Source organism: Cherax quadricarinatus, chromosome 4 (assembly GCF_038502225.1).
Source record: "Cherax quadricarinatus isolate ZL_2023a chromosome 4, ASM3850222v1, whole genome shotgun sequence".
NCBI classification, from domain to species: Eukaryota; Metazoa; Arthropoda; class Malacostraca; order Decapoda; family Parastacidae; genus Cherax; species Cherax quadricarinatus.
In genome coordinates, this window is record NC_091295.1 from 49,739,273 (window position 1) to 49,762,740 (window position 23,468).

General features: G+C 38.5%; 2 protein-coding genes across 6 annotated transcripts in view; one reads left to right on the top strand and one right to left on the bottom strand.

The window, feature by feature from the left end:
- Nucleotides 1-14,351, bottom strand: part of LOC128684537 (protein THEM6-like) — a 32,723-nt gene extending 18,372 nt beyond the window's left edge. The window contains exons 1-3 of the mRNA XM_053770784.2: nucleotides 14,178-14,351; nucleotides 7,799-7,975; nucleotides 581-795 (exon numbers count right to left, since the gene is read on the bottom strand). Coding sequence (XP_053626759.2) covers nucleotides 581-795; nucleotides 7,799-7,937 — 354 coding nt within the window. The 5' untranslated portion in view covers nucleotides 7,938-7,975; nucleotides 14,178-14,351. The remainder of the gene's footprint in view (nucleotides 1-580; nucleotides 796-7,798; nucleotides 7,976-14,177) is intronic.
- Nucleotides 14,352-19,892: 5,541 nt separating this feature from the next.
- Nucleotides 19,893-23,468, top strand: part of LOC128684539 (KIF-binding protein) — a 34,978-nt gene continuing 31,402 nt past the window's right edge. For 2 of the 5 annotated variants that reach the window (XM_053770786.2, XM_053770785.2), the window contains exon 1: nucleotides 19,898-19,954. The gene's annotated coding sequence lies outside the window, so the exon portion shown is untranslated. Of the gene's footprint in view, nucleotides 19,955-21,875; nucleotides 22,256-23,468 lie in introns of those variants that run through there. The other 3 variants (XM_053770789.2, XM_053770788.2, XM_053770787.2) reach the window with 3 other exon arrangements.

Sequence of the window (23,468 nt, forward strand, 5' to 3'; positions counted from 1 at the left end):
TACAATATATCCATTAAGAGATATGGGGAGAGAGAAAAAAGGAAGTGCAGGAGGGAGAGAGAAAGATTAGAGAGATCAGCGAATGCTTGCATTAATTTTTTCTTTGAATGTCTGGTTATGTTATCAATACAGCAGACTAAGTCTGTTTTAATGGGCGTTTGCTCATGTCTGATGTCTGCTAGTCGACTGATTAAGTGGACTACAAATTTTCACTAAAGCAGACACCCCTTTCCCTATTCATCTGTTTTATCGGAGATGGGAAGTACAGTGCCAGCACTCTGAAGGAGGAGGTGTTAATGTTGCAGTTTTATAACTGTAGTGTAAGCATGCCTCTGGCAAGACAGTGATGGAGTGAATGATGAAAGTTTTTCTTTTTCAGGCCACCCTGCCTTGGTGGGAAATGGCCGATGTGTTAAAAAAAAGAAAAAAGGATTTAATCAGGCTTGTGGGAATTATATGATCCAACAAAGACTTCCATCACGCCCATGTATGTATACTATATATAACAGATACAGTATATGTACTACTGAGTCAATAGTTTGATAAAAAAAAAAAAACAAGAACACAACTATTTGCTCACCTGAGAATGCAGCCGATAAGGCATAAATAAGTACACAGGTTTGCGATACCTGATAGTGGTAGCAGCAACTAGTAATTTTGCCTTATTCATTGACACTGCTTTGAAGATTCCAGCACGGATACAGTGATCTATTCTGCCAAAGTCCATGGCACGGAGATACCGTGCATTGTTAATGTGGTTGAGCATGAAGTCTATATCTCGAGTTGTGCATATACCTGGAAATTAATGTTATGAATTACTGTGCAAGGTAAAATAAATTTTGACTGAATCAACATGAAATCGTCACTTTAGATAAGCATGCATGAGAAAATTAGTTTAATATTTTTTGAAACAAATAATGTTATACTAGGAATAGTGCATTATCAATTTTTCTTTTGCAATTCATTGCAAATATGCCTATTACTTCATTATGTTACAAGAAAAGTAAATTAGTACAGTGGACCCCCCGCATACCGTTGGCATCACATAATGTTAAATCCGCATACCGCTACATTTTATCGCCAAGATTTTGCCTCGCATACCACTAAAAAACCCGCTCAACGCTGTTCGTCCAAGACGCGTCTAATGTGCGCCCTTAGCCAGCCTCACATGTTCCGCCGGTGGCATTGTTTACCAGCCAGCCTCCGCGGTAACATCCAAGCATACAATCGGAACATTTCGTATTATTACAGTGTTTCTGGTGATTTTATCTGCAAAATAAGTGACCATGGGCCCCAAGAAAGCTTCTAGTGCCAACCCTACAGGAATAAGGGTGAGAATTACTATAGAGATGAAGAAAGAGATCACTGATAAGTATGAAAGTGGAGTGCGTGTCTCCGAGCTGGCCAGGTTGTATAGTAAACCCCAATCAACCATCGCTACTATTGTGGGCAACAAAAAGGCAATCAAGGAAGCTGTTCTTGCCAAAGGTTTAACTGTGTTTTCGAAACAGAGATCACAAGTGATGGAAGATGTTGAGAGACTGTTATTGGTGTGGATAAATGAGAAACAGATAGCATCTCTCAAGTGATCATAAGTGAAAAGGCTAGGAAGTTGCATGAGGATTTAATTAAAAAAATGCCTGCAACTAGTGATGATGTGAGTGAATTTAAGGCCAGCAAAGGTTGGTTTGAGAGATTTAAGAGGCGTAATGGCATACATAGTGTGATAAGGCATGGTGAGGCTGCCAGTTCGGACCACAAAGCAGCTGAAAAATATGTGCAGGAATTCAAGGAGTACATAGAAACTGAAGGACTGAAACCTGAACAAGTGTTTAATTGTGATGAAACAGGCCTGTTTTGGAAGAAAATGCCAAGCAGGACCTACATTACTCAGGAGGAAAAGGCACTCCCAGGACATAAGCCTATGAAAGACAGGCTTACTCTGTTGATGTGTTCCAATGCTACTGGTGATTGCAAAATGAAGCCTTTATTAGTGTATCACTCTGAAACTCCCAGACCATTCAGGCAAAAGAATGTCCTCAAGGAAAATTTGTGTGTGCTGTGGAGGGCAAACAGTAAGGCATGGGTCACTAGGGACTTTTTCTATGACTGGTTACACCATGCATTTGCCCCCAATGTGAAAGATTACCTAACTGAAAAGAAATTAGAACTTAAGTGCCTCCTGGTGTTAGACAATGCCCCTGGTCATCCTACAGACTTGGCAGAGCGACTTTATGGGGACATGAAATTCATTAAGGTGAAGTTTTTGCCTCCTAATACCACTCCTCTCCAGCAGCCCATGGACCAGCAGGTTATTGCAAACTTCAAAAAACTGTACACAAAAGCTCTCTTTGAAAGGTGCTTTGTAGTGACCTCAGAAACTCAACTGACTCTAAGAGACTTTTGGAGAGATCACTTTAATATCCTCAATTGTGTAAAGCTTATAGGTAAGGCTTGGGAGGGAGTGACTAAGAGGACCTTGAACTCTGCTTGGAAGAAACTGTGGCCAGAATGTGTAGACCAAAGGGATTCTGAAGGGTTTCAGGCTAACCCTGAGAATCCTATGCCAGTTGAGGAATCCATTATGGCATTGGGAAAGTCCTTGGGGTTGGAGGTTAGTGGGGATGATGTGGAAGAGTTGGTGGAGGAGGACAATGAAGAACTAACCACTGATGAGCTGATAGATCAACTTCAACAGCAAGAGGCCAGACCTGAGGAAACTGGTTCGAAGGAAGGGAGAGAGAAATTGAAGAAATTGCCTACTACAAAGATTAAGGAAATCTGTGCAAAGTGGCTTGAAGTGCAAACCTTCATGGATGAAAATCACCCTCACACAGCTATTGCAAGCCGTGCTGGTGACTATTACACTGACAATGTTGTGAAACACTTTAGGGAAGTCATAAAGGAACGAGAGGTACAGGCCACTATGGACAGATATGTTGAGCGACAGAACTCCAGTGACTCTGAAGCTGGTCCTAGTGGCATTAAAAGAAGAAGGGAAGTAACCCCAGAAAAGGACTTGACACCTCAAGTCTTAATGGAAGGGGATTCCCCTTCTAAACACTAACACACACTCCTCCTCCCATCCCATCAATCATCACCAGATCTTCAATAAAAGTAAGTGTCATGTAATTGTGCATGCCTTTTTCAGTTTGTGTGTATTAAAATTAATATTTCATGTGGTAAAAAAATTTTTTTTCATACTTTGGGGTGTCTTGCATGGATTAATTTGATTTCCATTATTTCTTATGGGGAAAATTCATTCGCATAACGATAATTTCGCATAACAACGAGCTCTCTTGCACGGATTAATATCGCTATGCGGGGGTCCACTGTATATATGTTATACTGTTAATGGCCAAGAAAAAATTGAAAAAACATGCACCAAATAACAAGTGTTATTCTTGCATCTTAAGCCCTCAAAGAAAAGCAATGACTGAGGAACAATTATTCATAGGATTCTACACGTGCTTATTTCTTTTTGAATGAGGAAACAGCACCAATATTCAGAAAATAACCAAAACTGTGTGAAATGCGTTCAAACTAAACAGAGATATTAAACACATGCAGCCCACAACATATATGGATACCCACATGTTACTACTCATCTCTTCCTGGTTTATCCAAATCTAACATTTAAGACTGTTGGTTTTTTAATAACCTTTCAAAAAATAAAGGCAGTGAGAGACTGGATATTAGATAGGGTGGAGTGTGGAGGAAATAAAGGTGTTCAGATATTTGGGAATGGACTTATCATTGGACGATTCTATGAGAGAGGTGACCCATACAATTGGTGAAGGTAAAGAGGTGGGTGGTGCATTAAAGCATTTGTGGAGACAGAGGGAAATGTACCAGTATCGTAGCACAATTCCAACACTGTTGTATAAGTGTGAAGCATGGGTCCTGAATGTTGCAGCAAGGAGGAAGTTGGAGGCAGCAGAAATGTCATGTATAAGGGAAAAGTATGGTGTGAATATTATGTAGAGAATTCAGAGTTTGGTGATTAGCAGGTGTGGAGTCACTAAAAGTATTATTCAGAGGGCTGAGGAGGGGTTGTTGAGGTGGTCTGGACATATAGTCTTGGAGGCGTAAAGTACAGTGCCTGCACTCTCAAGGAGTGGTGGGGACTGTAATCTGTAGGGAGAGTAATCTGAACTGTGATGTTGGTGCCTTTCTGACAAGACAATGATTGAATGGCAGTGAAAGTGTTTTCATCTTTGATGGAATATGGGCAGTGCTTAAAAAAGATTCTTTGCCATTACATCACACGTCATCTACCTCATCTCTCGGGTACCTGTGTAAGTAATCCTGTAGCTTGCTGAATATACTGCAACCACAAGATCCAACTAACTGAGAAACTTTGATTAGTACATTTTATCTAGAAATATTTTGTTCTTAGTTGTTATTAGCCCTCTACTCACAAAGCAAAATCCACAACTTCATTTGCCATGAATTTCTTGCGAGTAATTTTTAGTCAATTTCATGTGTTTATTAAGGCTCATTTTTCACAAACATTTGTACTGTTATAGGTAGTAGGTTGGTAGACAGCAACCACCCAGGGAGGTACTACCATCCTGCCAAGTGAGTGTAAAACGAAAGCCTGTAATTGTTTTACATGATGGTAGGATCGCTGGTGTCCTTTTTTCTGTCTCATGAACATGCAAGATTTCAGGTACATCTTGCTACTTCTACTTACACTTAGGTCACACTACACATTCATGTACAAGCATATATATACACACCCCTCTGGGTTTTCTTCTATTTTCTTTCTAGTTCTTGTTCTAGTTTATTTTCTCTTTTCTCCATGGGGAAGTGGAACAGAAGTCTTCCTCCGTAAGCCATGCGTGTCGTAAGAGGCGACTAAAATGCTGGGAGCAAGGGGCTAGTGACCCCTTCTGTATAAATTACTAAATTTAAAAAGAGAAACTTTTGTTTTTCTTTTTGGGCCACCCTGCCTTGGTGGGATATGGCCTGTTTGTTGAAAGAAGAATTTGTACTGTATAATAGTGTAACATTTCCAAGGGTAGAAAACATTAAAGAATATGGTACAATCAGGGTACACATCTTGGGGACAAATTAATGATTGTATCTGCAGATACAATCATTAGAAATATTCAGCAGAAATTTTTTTCAATAAATTTGTTTTTTCTCAGCTATTTTTTTCACCAAATACTGTTATAAACATTTATATTTTGAAGGGATTCAGGGAAACCAGTTATTTTTATATAGCCGGACTTGAGTCCTGGAAATGGGAAGTACAATGCCTACACTCTAAAGGAGGGGTTCGGGAAATTGGCAGTTTGGAGGGCTATGTTGCGTATCTTTATATGTATATGCTACTAAACTGTTGTACTCTGGGCACCTCTGCAAAAACAGTGATTATGTGTGAGTGAGGGGAAAGTGTTGAATGATGATGAAAGTATTTTCTTTTTGGGGATTTTCTTTCTTTATAGGTCACCCTGCCTCCGTGGGAGATGGCCGACTTGTTAAAAAAAAAAAAAATTGAATATGTTCATTTATGCATGTATGGCAATTTCATGTTTGGTAATATTGGTAGAAAACTAATTTCAAAACAATGAATTATGCTGAATTAGAAAGTATTATGTAAATGTTAGTACATATCTTAACAAATGCACTGGTAATTTGTGTAATGCTCATTTCATGCATATGTGGAGAACTTATGACTGTTTGGTAGAGATTGCTAAAGCAGTGTAGATGTTATAATTATGCTGATCTATTGGGTGGAAGCTCTGGCAGGTAGAATGGGGATGGCTGGTATACTAAAAGCTCAGGTTGGTTGCCAGAGAGCATGTGGAGGCCTCAGTTCTGGGCTGGTGGTCAGGAAGACAGGAGGAACAGGGATGGTTAGGATGTCAGGGGATCAAGTGGGTGACCAAAGAGCCAGGGAGGAAGCCCAGGCACCAGGCTGGTAGCCATGGGAGGGAGGACAGGATAGGCGAGTGATCCTCTCTTTCTCCTTCCTTATCCTAGTACAGCTTAGTTACTCATGAAAGAGTTGCATGATACAATGGGGAAGAGTAAGAGTGAATGGGAGCAGTAGAGAAGGAATGTGAGAGAGAGTTATGGGATTAAGAGAGGGGGGGGGAATGGAAAGGGAAGAAATAGGAAGGTAGTAAAGGAGAGACTTATCTGAGTATTATACATATTTTCTGTTTCATTTTTAACAAAATCAGATATGGAATATTATGGCTGAGGCACACATCTCTGATTATAATAAGCAATTTTCAGGGAAGCATTAGGGAACTAGGAGTGATGCTTGCTGCCCTGAATCATAATGCCAGCTCATTCAAGGAGTCTCCTGCACTCAGGGTTGACCATGTGGGTGTTAGCCCATGGGCTGATACAAAGACCATGGACCCCATAATGGTGCAGGCCAGGTGGGCATCATCTTGCAAACCTTCCAGTAACCAATGTGTTGACACCATCTAACCAGCTGTACATTAATAGCCCCTGTTAAAATAGTCATGAAGTGCAGTGTGGGGGTAACTTTGACCCCCTCACCCCCAACCCACCCACCCACACCCACACCCACACCCACACACACACACACACACACACACACACACAAATGGAGGCATCCTTGATCCATTTTGGTTTTAACACTTCCTTTGCTAGCTGTGGGTCTTCTACTATAACAGACCATTTCTTAAGACTAACCACTATTAATATTGTAATGCCCTATGTTATTTTCCTAGTAGGATATTCAAGCAGAATCACTTTCATGTTTTTCCTTGTTGTTACTGATTAATACAATTAGCATTGATCAGTACAAGTCTACCTATTTTTTTTTTCCATTCTTTGATTTTTACCATTTATATTAATTTTGTATCTAATTTCTCCAATTAATACTCTCTTTCTAAAACATTTACACCACACAATCTCATACTAGGCATTTCCACTGCTCCCAAGATACTCATTGCTGTAATATTTAAAATTCATTCTTCACTCACAAAAAATTACCAGCATTACTATACTATGGAAATATAAACACATATGCAGCATAATGTGATCCTTTATTGACGTTTTTCCCACACAGTAGACTTTTTCAAGTCACAAACAGATCTACCTGGGTGAAAGGTATGCGGATATTTATAGTTAGGTTCAGAATGCTGGGTCAGGTGGAGAATGCTGCATCTGATGATCTACCAAGTGGGGTTTTAGAGTCTAAAATCTTGGGTAGCTTGGAAGAGAGATTGGATAAGTTTGTGAGCAGACCTTCTACAGTGTTCCTCCATTCCTATGTTCTTATGTGGGATAGCGATGAAGTTTCTTGGCAAGTGGTTCAGCTATGTTATAGAAGCCATTGTTCTGGTTGAACCAGAACAATGGCTCCATAGGTCCCTCAACACTCCTGTAATTTTCTATCTTTCAGCTGTTAAATGATTTACCTTGTTCTTTATAGATATATTTACTGATATATCTACTCCCAAGTGACTAAGTGCAATACATGTTACTTTCTCCACATTCCTTCCTTCCAGTTTGATCTCTCAGCTCTCAAAACCCATGAGTATTTTAAACAGTGTTATCACCTTTTACCTGATATTTTAAAAACTAATTCAAAGAACATGGAGAAAGGAGAAGTTATGCATATAATGAATTCTGATACTATAGGAATTAGCATAAGCTGTTTATTTAATGTTCACGAGGCTTAGAGATCTCAATAAACCAATCAGAGTGTAAAACATTAAACATGCATTCATTATATCAATCATAAGACAGGACAGATGGTGAGTACCAGCCTTCCCTGAGTTACAATAGTTGAAAAATAATGATTTACCGTAAAGTTTTGATGACGATAAAGTATTAATTCTGGAGAGGATATACCTGGAGCCAAATCCATATATGAAAGCTTTTAAAAAGTATCCAACTTCAAGAGAGACAAGAAATCCAATCGCAACAGTGGTCAGTTCTACCATTTCTTGAAACAGTGGAAAATGAAGCTTTGTGTGTTAACCTGCAACATAAGATAAAACCGCAATTACACAAGAGTAAAAGCAGACATTTATATTTATCATGTTCACTGTGTAAAACAAGGCATGGATAAAAGAAATGAATGATGAGTAATGTAGGCAAGATGTTATTGTAAGAGAATTATAAAGAACTGCACGACCTGATATAGAAGATAATCAAATTTTGTTAAACATGGTATATGTATAAAATTAAAAAAAAAAATAAGCAAGAAAAAATCGCATTAACCCATAAGTGAAACAGATTAACACAAAATTTCAAGATATACAGCAGTTTTTTCTCTGCTAAGTATTGGATAGAACTCACAACATAACCAGGTGGGTGTGGCATTGTCACTCTCAGATGTTAAGATAAAATTTTAATTGGATATTTAACCCCCAGAGTTAGCCACACAGGATAACCCAGGAAAGTCAGTGCATCATCAAGTACTGTGTCTTATTTCCATTGGGGATCCTTAAATCTTGTCCCCCAGGATGCAATCCGCACCAGTCGACTAACACCTAGATACCTACTTCTTGCTAGGTGAATGGGACAGCAGATATAAGGAAACACGCCCAATGTTTCCACCCTTGCCGAGGATTGAACCACGGACACTAAGTGTGAGAGGCGAGTGTGTTGCCTACCAGGCCATGCTCAATATTCAAGATGGTTGCTCTGACTTATAAATGCTATAATAAAAGTTATAAGGCAGCAACAGTTCTGATCTGGTACCTGCAACAGGAATAACAAGAGGCCACAGTTGTAAATTAAGAAAAATGTTGAGTCAAAGGAATACTAAGAAATTTTTCTTCACAGAGTGGTAGATCAATGGAATGAACCCACAAATGGATATAGTAGCTAAGTAATAATAATAATAATTTTTTTTTTTTTTTTTTTTTTTTCAACAAGTCGGCCGTCTCCCACCGAGGCAGGGTGACCCAAAAAAGAAAGAAAATCCCCAAAAAGAAAATACTTTCATCATCATTCAACACTTTCACCACACTCGCACATTATCACTGTTTTTGCAGAGGTGCTCAGAATACAACAGTCTAGAAGCATAAACATATAAAGATACACAACATATCCCTCCAAACTGCCAATATCCCAAACCCCTCCTTTAAAGTGCAGGCATTGTACTTCCCATTTCCAGGACTCAAGTCCGACTATATGAAAATAACCGGTTTCCCTGAATCCCTTCACTAAATATTACCCTGCTCACACTCCAACAGATCGTCAGGTCCCAAGTACCATTCGTCTCCATTCACTCCTATCTAACACGCTCACGCACGCTTGCTGGAAGTCCAAGCCCCTTACCCACAAAACCTCCTTTACCCCCTCTCTCCAACCCTTTCGAGGACGACCCCTACCCCGCCTTCCTTCCCCTATAGATTTATATGCTTTCCATGTCATTCTACTGTGATCCATTCTCTCTAAATGACCAAACCACCTCAACAACCCCTCTTCTGCCCTCTGACTAATACTTTTATTAACTCCACACCTTCTCCTAATTTCCACACTCCGAATTTTCTGCATAATATTTACACCACACATTGCCCTTAAACAGGACATCTCCGCTGCCTCCAACCGTCTCCTCGCTGCTGCATTTACCACCCAAGCTTCACACCCATATAAGAGTGTTGGTACTACTATACTTTCATACATTCCCTTCTTTGCCTCCATAGATAACGTTTTTTGACTCCACATATACCTCAACGCACCACTCACCTTTTTTCCCTCATCAATTCTATGATTAACCTCATCCTTCATAAATCCATCCGCCGACACGTCAACTCCCAAGTATCTGAAAACATTCACTTCTTCCATACTCCTCCTCCCCAATTTGATATCCAATTTTTCTTTATCTAAATCATTTGACACCCTCATCACCTTACTCTTTTCTATGTTCACTTTCAACTTTCTACCTTTACACACATTCCCAAACTCATCCACTAACCTTTGCAATTTTTCTTTAGAATCTCCCATAAGCACAGTATCATCAGCAAAAAGTAACTGTGTCAATTCCCATTTTGAATTTGATTCCCCATAATTTAATCCCACCCCTCTCCCAAACACCCTAGCATTTACTTCCTTTACAACCCCATCTATAAATATATTAAACAACCATGGTGACATTACACATCCCTGTCTAAGACCTACTTTTACCGGGAAGTAGTCTCCCTCTCTTCTACACACCCTAACCTGAGCCTCACTATCCTCATAAAAACTCTTTACAGCATTTAATAACTTACCACCTATTCCATATACTTGCAACATCTGCCACATTGCTCCTCTATCCACTCTATCATATGCCTTTTCTAAATCCATAAATGCAATAAAAACTTCCCTATCTTTATCTAAATACTGTTCACATATATGCTTCAATGTAAACACCTGATCTACACATCCCCTACCCACTCTAAAACCTCCTTGCTCATCCGCAATCCTACATTCTGTCTTACCTCTAATTCTTTCAATTATAACCCTACCGTACACTTTTCCTGGTATACTCAGTAAGCTTATTCCTCTATAATTTTTACAGTCTCTTTTGTCCCCTTTCCCTTTATATAAAGGGACTATACATGCTCTCTGCCAATCCCTAGGTACCTTCCCCTCTTTCATACATTTATTAAACAAAAGTACCAACCACTCCAACACTATATCCCCCCCTGCTTTTAACATTTCTGTCATGATCCCATCAGTTCCAGCTGCTTTACCCCCTTTCATTTTACGTAATGCCTCACGTACCTCCCCCACACTTACATTCTGCTCTTCTTCACTCCTAAAAGATGGTATACCTCCCTGACCAGTGCATGAAATTACTGCCTCCCTTTCTTCCTTAACATTTAAAAGTTCCTCAAAATATTCTCGCCATCTACCCAATACCTCCATCTCCCCATCTACTAACTCCCCTACTCTGTTTTTAACTGACAAATCCATATTTTCCCTAGGCTTTCTTAACTTGTTTAACTCACTCCAAAATTTTTTCTTATTTTCATTAAAATTTCTTGACAGTGCCTCTCCCACTCTATCATCTGCTCTCCTTTTGCACTCTCTCACCACTCTCTTTACCTTTCTTTTACTCTCCATATACTCTGCTCTTCTTATAACACTTCTGCTTTGTAAAAACCTCTCATAAGCTACCTTTTTCTCTTTTATCACACCCTTTACTTCATCATTCCACCAATCACTCCTCTTTCCTCCTGCCCCCACCCTCCTATAACCACAAACTTCTGCCCCACATTCTAATACTGCATTTTTAAAACTATTCCAACCCTCTTCAACCCCCCCACTACTCATCTTTGCACTAGCCCACCTTTCTGCCAATAGTCGCTTATATCTCACCCGAACTTCCTCCTCCCTTAGTTTATACACTTTCACTTCCCTCTTACTTGTTGTTGCCACCTTCCTCTTTTCCCATCTACCTCTTACTCTAACTGTAGCTACAACTAAATAATGATCCGATATATCAGTTGCCCCTCTATAAACATGTACATCCTGGAGCCTACCCATCAACCTTTTATCCACCAATACATAATCTAATAAACTACTTTCATTACGTGCTACATCATACCTTGTATATTTATTTATCCTCTTTTTCATAAAATATGTATTACTTATTACCAAATTTCTTTCTACACATAGCTCAATTAAAGGCTCCCCATTTACATTTACCCCTGGCACCCCAAATTTACCTACTACTCCCTCCATAACATTTTTACCCACTTTAGCATTAAAATCCCCAACCACCATTACTCTCACACTTGATTCAAAACTCCCCACGCATTCACTCAACATTTCCCAAAATCTCTCTCTCTCCTCTACACTTCTCTCTTCTCCAGGTGCATACACGCTTATTATAACCCACTTTTCACATCCAATCTTTATTTTACTCCACATAATCCTTGAATTAATACATTTATAGTCCCTCTTTTCCTGCCATAGCTTATCCTTCAACATTATTGCTACTCCTTCTTTAGCTCTAACTCTATTTGAAACCCCTGACCTAATCCCATTTATTCCTCTCCACTGAAACTCTCCCACCCCCTTCAGCTTTGTTTCACTTAAAGCCAGGACATCCAGCTTCTTCTCATTCATAACATCCACAATCATCTCTTTCTTATCATCTGCACAACATCCACGCACATTCAGACTTCCCACTTTGACAATTTTCTTCTTCTTATTCTTTTTAGTAATCTTTACAGGAAAAGGGGTTACTAGCCCATTGTTCCCGGCATTTTAGTTGACTTTTACAACACGCATGGCTTACGGAGGAAAGATTCTTATTCCACTTCCCCATGGATATAAAAGGAAAATTAATAAGACCAAGAACTATTAAGATAAAATCAAAGAAAACTCAGATGAGTGTGTATAAATAAATGTGTACATGTATGTGTAGTGTGACCTAAGTGTAAGTAGAAGTAGCAAGACATGCCTGTAATCTTGCATATTTATGAGACAGACAAAAGACATCAGCAATCCTACCATCATGTAAAACAATCACAGGCTTCGTTTTACACTCACTTGGCAGGACGGTAGTACCTCCCTGGGTGGTTGCTGTCTACCAACCTACTACCTGAAATAATAATAATAATAATAATAATAATAATAATAATAATAATAATAATAATAATAATATCTTTATTTGTACATGTACAAGGTATACAGGCATAGCTGACATCAATGACATACTACTCTATAGAAAGCCACTTGTTATGCACAGCATTTCGGGCAAATTAGGTCAGTTCTGTCCCAGGATGCGACCCACACCAGTCGACTAACACCCAGGTACCCATTTTATACTGATGGGTAAACATGGAGAGCAGGTGTCTTATGGAAACACGTCCTAATGTTATCCAGCCGTACCGGAGATGCGAACCCCGGAACTCAGTGTGTGAGTTGAGTGCACTAGCAATCGAGCTATAACCACTGAAAATTTTAAGAAATTATACAGTGAACAAATAACTGAAGACCACGACAAGCACAGCTGTGCTCATGTAGCTACAAATAGGTAGCTCTTAAACAGTGGCATATCATGGAAAAAAAAAGTTAGAGTAAGTAACTTCAACTTTTTGGGGTTATCCTAGGTAATTTACACTATGTATGATAATTGTACTTATATGTATCTGTGCCTAGATAAACCTACACTATTAAGCTTTTTGATAAAGGAGAAATATCAATTTTTATCAATTCATTTAGCATATAAAATAGGTAGTACGTACTAACAAAATATTATTAAACTTACCATTTTAAAAAATGCAAAGGAATTCTTGGCATTCAAGCAAAATGATCTGACTTGCTCTCAAGATTCTCCAACTGATAAATGAGTTAAGATATACAATCTCTTTTGACTTTAAGATTATTTGGGAAGGTCATTTGTAAATAAGTTTATTTGGGTACAGGTACACAAGTACAATCATCATACCTAGTAACATATGTGTAAATTACACTTTTGGAAAGACAGCTATTCAATAAATAAAAAAAGTTATGTGCAATCAATAGAAACAATATTTTTGTCATTTAATGTTTTTGAAAATTCAGTGCAATCTCCCTCTAATGGTGCCGGGTAATCAATGATCTACTGTATATACATAATCCCAGTAATATATAACTGTATTTTTCCATTAGCTGTTCAGAAAATTCTATGCATAATATTTTTTTTTTTTTGAGAATGTATTATGAGCCCAATGATTATATACGAGCTAAACTTACCAGTTTTTATTACAAATTACAGTAAAATTACACTAAATTTGTTATAAAACTGACGAAGTTCACCTTAAAGCTGCACAGTTTTTCAGGCATTATCGATAACTATAAAGTAGACTTATTAATATAATAATAATGGGATGGTCAAAATTGGTTGATATTCAGATTTATTTATTATATTCTGGGAAGAGCGCTAAAACCACAGAGATTATATAGCGCTTGGAGAACGGGAGGCAAGAGGTTTGATCCAAGGAAGAGAGAGAGAGACAAGTCTAATTCCTTGGATGAAGAGCCCTTCACCGGCATCATGAGGGGAATTCCTCTTCAGTATTGCATCATCGTCACTCCTCTCGATCGATACTATATATATACAGAATAAATACGAATAAATAAAAAAAAAAACTCCTCGTGGAACAACATATTGAAATATGCAGTCTAATAATGAAATAGAGCGAACTAAAAGGAAATATGTCAACAGGCTATAACAAGGTAACACAAAATCTTACCAATATAATGCCGGTGTTGTTGTACTGGTGGTGTTGAAGGCCCACTGCAGTGCTAGTCCACCTTCCCCTGCCTTCCACCTCTCATATAACAATTTTTATTTAAGCTTTGGCTACACAGCATGCAAATTTTTATTTTTTTTACAGTAGTCTTGAGGGCACACAGACGTTATGGAGTCAAAAAAAAGTACACTACATACCTTTAGCCTAGAATATATCCAATGAAGACAATGTGACTTATTTCCTTAGGAAAAAATAATTATACATTTGAAAAAAACAACAACCATACAGGATATGTACACCAAGAAGCGTATTTTCCACATCATATATATGCTGAGAGTTTACTTTAATTCCTATTTTGGGGATTAACGTATTCTTGTCTGGTGGTTAAAAGATTACGTGCAGCCTTTGCAAGTTTATTTAGGCAGTTACACATAATTATGTACAATTATCACTGCAAATTACCTAGCATACCCCAAGAAAGTCAAAGTGACTTATTTCCACTGGGGTCCTTAATGACCCTCATGTAGTCGATAGACTTAAACCCTATTAACTAACATAATTACACATATTTAACCCAGGAGAGCCGTTAATAAAAAAAAACGTTAAAAAATAGGATAGGGACTTGTGGCCTCAAAAATCCTGGGCAAACCGAAGGACTTTTCCCCTTGAGTTGGTGATCAATCTTCCACAAACGTTGTTTCATATAGTATTTATTACGCCCCCAAACCCATCTTGCGGGCGGTAGTCACCCTATACCCATGACTCACGAAATTGTAATGGCACGATTGCAAACAAACCATACCACGGGTGGGGATAGAACCCGCGATCAGACCGCGGGTTCTATCTCCACCCGTGGTATGGTTTGTTTACCCTATACCCATCCTGTGGACAGTAGTCACCTTATACCCATCCTATGGACTGTAGCCCCCTATACTCATCCTGTGGACGGTAGTCCCCTCATACCCATCCTGTAGATGGTAGTCACCCTATACCCATCCTGTGAACAGTAGTCACCTTATACCCATCCTGTGGACCGTAGCCCCCTATACTCGTCCTGTGGACGGTAGTCACCCTATACCCATCCTGTGAACAGTAGTCACCTTATACCCATCCTGTGGACCGTAGCCCCCTATACTCGTCCTGTGGACGGTAGTCACCCTATACCCATCCGGTGGACGGTAGTCACCCTATACTCATCCTGTGAACAGTAGTCCCCTCATACTCATCCTGTGGACGGTAGTCCCCTCATACTCATCCTGTGGACGGTAGTCCCCTCATACTCATCCTGTGGACGGTAGTCCCCTCATACTCATCCTGTGGACGGTAGTCCCCCTATACTCATCCTGTGGACGGTAGTCCCCTCATACTCATCCTGTGGACGGTAGTCCCCCTATACTCATCCTGTGGACGGTAGTCCCCTCATACTCATCCTGTGGACGGTAGTCCCCTCATACTCATCCTGTGAACAGTATTTCAACAATACTCATCCTCATGTATTTGTCCAACCTATTTTTAAGGGTACCCAAGGTTTAAGCTTCAATGATCCTACTAGGCAGATTCAAATTCAAAATTTACTTCCACTTGATACATTGTACAGAAATAGATGACACTTCATAATGGATGTACAAAGCCCACTTCCCAATCATTACTGTCTTTATTTCAAAATTACTGTATAAAACATACAATAATCTGAAGACTTATAGAATGCATAGCATTTACTTATTTTTCTTATTTTAACTGTACTTGGTGGTTAGGTTGGCAACTTACTCAGCTCACACAATGAGGGGTCTGGGATCGATCCCCTGCACAAGCTAAATGTTGGGCACGTTTCCTTACACCTGCTGTCCTTGTTCACCTAGCAGTTAATATGTACCTGGATGTTAATCACTTTACACCTGCTGTCCCTGTTCACTTAGCAGTAAGTAGGTACTTGGGTGTTAGTCGACTGATGTGGGTCGCATCTTGGGGGACTATTAATTTAATTTCGAAATTCTCTGCACTTTCTCTAATTTCTTGAAGTGCTTGACTAGGTGTGGGTTCCATACTGGTGCTGCATACTTCAATATGGGCCTGACATGCACGGCGTACAGAGTATTGAATAATTCCTTACTCAGGTGTCGAAACGCTATTCTTAGGTTTGCCAGGAGCCCATATCCTGCAGCAGTTATTTGGTTGATGTGTGCCTCAGATGTGCTCGGTATTATACTCACCCCAAGTTCGTTTTCCTTGAGTGAGGTTTACAGTCTTTGGGCCCCTAGCCTATACTCTGTCTTCGGCCTTCTTTGACCTTTCCCAATCTTCATTACTTTGCACTTAGTGCCCGTTGCTGGACCAGGCTTTCAGCCTGTCCAGATCCATTTGTAGGCCTACCTGATCCTCATCTGCTTTAATTCTCCGCATTAGCTTCACATCGTCTGCAAACAGGGACACCTCTGAATCTATCCCTTCCGTCATGTCACTCACATATACCAGAAATACCACCAACCCTAGGGCTGTAATAATGTTGGTAGAATTACCGACAATGTGCAAAGTAAAAGGACACAAGTGCAACTAATGTGACATTTTATTGTGGCAACGTTTCGCTCTCCAGGAGCTTTGTCAAGCCGATACCGGCTTGACAAAGCTCCTGGAGAGCGAAACGTTGCCACAATAAAATGTCACAGTAGTTGCACTTGTGTCCTTTAACCCTAGGGCTGACCCTTGTGGAACCCCGCTTTTCACAGGCGCCCACTCTGACACCTCGTCACAATCATTCATTGTTTCCTTCCTGTTAGGTATTCTCTGATCCATTGCAGTGCATTTCCTGTTATTCCTGCCCGTTCCTCAAGTTTTTGCCCAAATCTCTAATCTCTTGTGTCATGTACTTGTAGAGATGGTGATGATGATGGTGGTGGCGGTAGTGATGATGGTGGGGTGGTAGTTATTGTGAATTATTATTATTATTATTATTATTATTATTATTATTATTATTATTATTATTATTATTATTATTATTATGTGAACAAATTACTTGCATGAAGTTTACAGGGTTTTACCTGAGTTATTACAGGCAAGTTATTTAGATGGATGAGATAAGTGGGACTTAAGTCACAGTAGGTCACCAAATTGTAACTCCCTCGATGCCCACTTCTTCACCACTCTCTCAAAAAGCTAGACCTGACATTAAATTAATAATTACAAAAATAAACATTAATACCAATAATAGTAAATTATAAAATAATGTGGACTGTATATGATTAGGTTTGATGGGTACACAGTCATGTTACCACTTACCATTTAATTACTGTTGTGAAAAATTGCATTTATCTGAATGTATCATTATGTACATAACAGTAAATGAACAAAGATAATTATTATTTATCAATTAGACACGTAGGAATCTGGGACACCTAGGTCGCAAAAAATGTCCCCCTTCGATACCTACCACTGTCATATCCACAAGTTGCTCTAGACCTATTAATTACAATAAATTTGTATCACCAGGAATTCTGGTAAATGTATAAATTTGTGGACTGTATATTAAATTAATAAAGGATTATATATATACACACATTTACATAACAGAAGGAGAATATCTTAAACTAACTCACCAATTTGACTGGAGATCAAGGTGTATCATACTCAGAAAACCTCACTGTCTATACATGAAAATAACACTGGCCAGAGTTAAAACATCACAGACTTATCTGAGGTTCCTGGAGCTGTCTTGTCCAGTCGCCTGATATCTCAAGTTATGCAGGAATACATATCCAACAATTTCGCCTCCTATTTGAGAGGTGTCAGCCCAATTTTAACCTGTAGAGCACGAAAAATTCTTCCCATTCACTAATGTCTGTTATTCAATTCAAACAACAATGGCGAGTCTCTTTTGCGCAGGTGCAGGCTTCTTCCCATTTTTTATAACATAATTTTTATTAAATACAGTATGGCCATCTATTTGCATATAACTACTGTATTTCTGGAAAATATATGCAGTATTTTCCACAACTGTAGATGGATTACACCATAACACCTGCCTGACAGCTAGAACCTACACGGGCCAGCTAGAGATCTAAATGCAAGGACTAATGGCGCACTTCCCTGTGAGTGATGTTTGTATCGCTTATCTTCTGCCATCCACATGTAATTCTTGAGAACCTGCAAATTTCCTGTCCCAATTCTTCAACAGGGGACATTAACACAAGTTCCTAATTACAAATTCAGGCCGAAATCCCCCAATTTGGCTCAGAAGACGCCAGATTATTAGCAGAATTTCCCACGATAACCAGTTCACAAATTACAAATGACGTCCTCTATTTTTTGTCCTTGTCACCGAATTGTAAGGTTTTTTTCACACTATTTATCCTAATTCTTCAGCAGGAACAAGTCAGAAATTTCTAAATTACGGATTGAGGCCGATATACACCAATTGACCTTCGAGAATGGCTAATTACATTGCACAATTCAGACTAGTGTTCACTCAGCTACTGTTCTACACCCACCTCACTCGAAATTTATCGGAAGGGTGAAATCAGCATCATATTTTATTACACAATTATTGTATTATTCAAATTTACATGTGCTGAGTTTAGGAAAATCCAAAATTTTCCACAGTAGTGATGATGATAGCGCCCCTGCAGGCAGGCCACTGGTGCACAGTATTGGGGAACCCATCACTTAAGCATCTCTTCAGTGAAATATCTGGAAATCCCCTTTGACCCAAGCATGTCAGGAGAATTGATAAGGAACAGTTTAGTAAAGAAAGCGAATGCAGGCTAAAGTTCCCCTATTACAGACAGGCACATTGTCTACCTACTGAGGATCGCAGGACCCTATATTATTCCAGACAATGGAACAATACTCTTCTCCAGACTGAGGGACTGACCACCTCAAAACTTTAAGGGTGATGGACTGATTACATCGTCTTCAAGTCTCTTCTGCTTCTATCAACTTTGCTGTGCTCGACTGAAGAAGCCTACTGTTGCATATGTGTCTTACCTAAACAACCTGTCGGTATTTTATACCATTTTATTGTTCACATAAATGCAATTTTCCACAAATATCTTGCTGCCAAGTCTATCAAGGCTGGGAATCAAGACTAGTACTAAGGGAAGCGACCACAATTTTGTAGTACCCACAGTAGGTGGTCAGGCTTCAAACACCATTTATTGTAGATGAATGGTTCAGAGAACCGACATGTTGATAAATGAGACACATGTGCAACTCTTGGGTAATAAAGATACCCAAGAGTTGCACATGTGTCTAATTTATCAAACACCATTTATTGTATAGCAATGAAAGAGTGGAACTGACTGCCTGGACATGTCAAAGACTGTCCTAGCCAGTTCAGGAAGGGAGTTAAAAAGTGCCTAATGAATGAAATTACAGAAAGGGAGGAGAGTGAGATATATTGCACATATTTCTGTAAGCTCATCCTTGCTTTAATATTTATGTAAATAACTCAGTTTACCTTATTTCAAGTATATCTCACTTTATTATAACTCATAACTTTTAATGTTTAAATAATATAACTTTTAATGTTTAAATAATACAATTACAGGGACCCCAGTGGAAATAAATCACTTTGTCTGACCTTTTTGAGGGGGTTATCCTAGGTAATTTACACATATATGAGCAGCGCTGTATGGCCCTTGTGGTTTAGCGCTTCTTTTTTGATTATAATAATAATACACATATATGATAATTATACTGATGTGTACCCGTGCCTAAATCAAGTTACTAACACCTGGTGGTTACCACAGTAACTACAACGTAAACACACTGGCTTGTGGGAGAGGGTAAGCAACCAACATCACCCACTTGTTTTACATCTCTCACTCTACACTTATCACTAAAATAACACCAGATCTAGCATATAGTGCTCTCTGAGCCTTTGTATATTGATGGAATATAAGTTTGAGCTTTGAGTCCTGGGGTGTTGATCAGTTGTAGAGAACTGGGGATGCCTTTGTAATTTCGAAGTCACATTTGTTAGATACATGTATTGTAAGATGTTTTACTCACTGTGGGTGAAATATCACGTAATAAATGTTTTATATGCTAAAAGTGTCGTTGAATTTATCACTTGTTGGGTTAGGATGTTGTTTGTTACGTACATAGTTGCAACTAATGAGATATTTTATTGTGACGTTTCGCCCTCCATATTTTATTGTGACGTTTCGCCCTCCAGCTTTGTCAAGCCAATACAGTCTGATAAATTAGGCACATGTGCAACATTGGGTATCTTTGATGAGGAAACGTTTCGCCACACACTGGCTTCATCAGTCCATACAAAGGAAAATGGTATGGACTGATGAAGCCACTGTGTGGCGAAACGTTTCCCCATTAAAGATACCAAAGTGTTGCACATGTTTTAATTTATCAACTTGTAGGTTCTCTGAACCACTCATCTACAATACAGTGTGTTGGCTTGATATAGCTTCTGGAGCACGAAAAGTAGCCACGTTGAAATGTCTCGTTAGTTGCACATGTGCCATTTTACCTAAGATGTTGGTAATTTCTACTGATGATCTTATCTGCCTGTATCTCAGTGGCAAGCAGGGCATTTATATAGAGTTTATATTTTTTAATCTATACTAGATTTGTCTGGTCTTGCAGGATTTATTACTCTCCATTTGTGCACCCCATGATGGGAGGTGCCTTGATGGTGATGAGAGGCTCTTGATGCAAAGAATTTCAGCTATCTTCCATTTCCTTGGCTTGAACCAGATTGCCTGCCAGGCACTACATGACCCATACAAATTTAGGATTTCCCTACAAATATAATACTACTACTAATTCATTTCTGAATCTTATATTGTACTACATGTCATTTCATATAGTATGTAAAACAATGGTTCAAGAGGGTTGCCTTAGTTCTGTTGAACAACTGTTAATCCAAGGAATTGGAGCTCTCTCTTCCTTGATCAAGTTTGATTAGTGTTCATTTGACAGGTTCTTTATATCCTTACAGGCATGTGAAACTACTTAATACCAAGTGTTGATTGGCCCATATGGGTATGCAACTAAAAATAATGTACCATATAATTTTCACTAATATCTCCCAGAATAGCAGTTTGCATAAGAACTACTGATTCCAAGGTATACATGGGTTATATATGTTGTAAAATGCAAACTAATGTCCGAATTCTGGCAAAAATGTTTAAAAAAAAAATGTTTCTAGAGCTTCCTAGTCACCTAACCTATCCAAATGTAATGCAGCTAATCCAATCTAATTTAAATCAACCTTAAAAAGGCATTTATTGTGATGGCAACAACTCTGCAGCAGCCACTGAATTTCCTAACTGAAATAATGGTTCTGCTCACAGCAGTGACATTCTTAAGTTGGATTTAAACTGGGTTAGTATAACTTTAAGATGAGGACACAAAACATATGAATGACAGAAAAGACTTCAAGGCTGGACAAATTTAATGACCCCACCAATTAGGAATGGCAAAAAAAAAAAAAAGTGTTTTTTGTCATGAAATATCTTTAAATAACTGACATTTATTACACACCTTATACTGTATTTTATTTTTGAGAGAGACTTTCTTAATTAGTTATATATATATACCATATTATAGTGCCAAAAGAATGAATTAAATTTTGATAACTTTTTTTTTGTTGCCTTTTTCATTTGTTTATTTATCTTATATTTATGTATATTATATTTGAATATAATACTGTAATTATTTATATTTTATATGCTAGAGGCACTAGCGTATGGGCCTACTAAGATTTGTTCATTATTGCTCGATCACTGACCAAACTTAATAATTACACCAAAAAAAAAAGTATCTTCAAATATTTTAAACTATCCAAAGAGAGTTTTTCCCTCATAATTAAGGTTGTTCCTAGCCAATTACAGCTTCTAATCTTTGTTGTCACTCCAGTGAGTCTGCTCTTTTTGTTTTTTTTTGTCTCCTGTACCAGAGAGCTGTTATCTAAACTTCAAAGTGTCACCCCTTTTGAATGGCTATATCCTTGCCTGTGGTCACAGGTGTCTGCAGATCACATCTCAAGTGAATATCCCAGTATCACGAGATCTCTCTCACTGGGCTCCAGTCAGCACGGTATTACAGACAAGATTAGCTACAAGGTATTATTTAGGCATTCCGAGACTTGTATGCCTTGCTGAGTATTTGGCGTTTGAGCCCTTTGTAGTGTTGCTCAGATCATCATATAAATTCTGGCCCATTACTATGAACTTGCTGTATATGGTATGCCAGCACCACTTAGTATTTTGTTACATGTGCATCTTTATACATATGCAAACTACATATTTTTAAGGTAATCATTGACAACTTTATAAAATATGTATTTTTAAATGGATAGAGCTCATTTTGTTGTGGAGTAATGGTCTCAAGAACAAAGATGGAAATCCAAACACATGATTTTGAGGATATTAGTACAAGCTTCCTAAACAAGTAGTACTGTCTTTTCGTATGACAATGCGTATCATTGTAATACAGAACAGTATTTTTTTCTGTGCTGTTAGAGACTGACACTGGAGTAGTTCTTTGCCTTTGCAGTATCATTTAATTTTAAGAGATCTTGAAGTACAAATTCTTCAGGCTTATGTTCTGCATTGTATCTTTTTTGTGTGTTGTGTATATTAACTAGAATTAATATACAGTAATATGCAAATCAGATATAGAAGTAAAGCATAAGGTAGCAATGTCTTGGATATTCTGTAGTAAGTACTTTACTTGTAGTTACCCTAGTGTACAAATACTATTTCTAAAGTTTTCTGTGCTAATTTAAGTCAAGTACACAAGAATGTATGCATATGCTCTAGCAGTGTACTTAATTATCTGCTTGTTGATGTTTTCTTTTGTACTGGGGGATGCTTGTACAGTACATGATCTTTGAAGTATTCAGAATGAGGTGCTTGTACACTCTAAACTGTATTCATTAATTGTTAGTCCATATATGATACTGTATATAACAAATGATCAGTAATAACTGCATATTCAGTTTTCTATACATACTGTAGAATGTTCGTAGTAGGTGAACAATATTAGTAAGTCAGTAAGTGTGAATAAAGATGCTGGTAGTGGGGTAAGTCAGTAAGTGAGAATAAAGATGCTGGTAATGGGGTAAGTCAGTAAGTGGGAATAAAGATGCTGGTAGCGGGGTAAGTCAGTAAGTGGGAATAAAGATGCTGGTTGCGGGGTAAACCTTTCACTACAGTGTTTCACTGGAGGCTGAGCTTTATCAGATGTGAAGCCCAGCCTTGGATGAAATATTGTAAAAAAAAAAAGGTTCCCATGTATACATGTGTATCTATTTCCATTGTTCTTATTGAATCA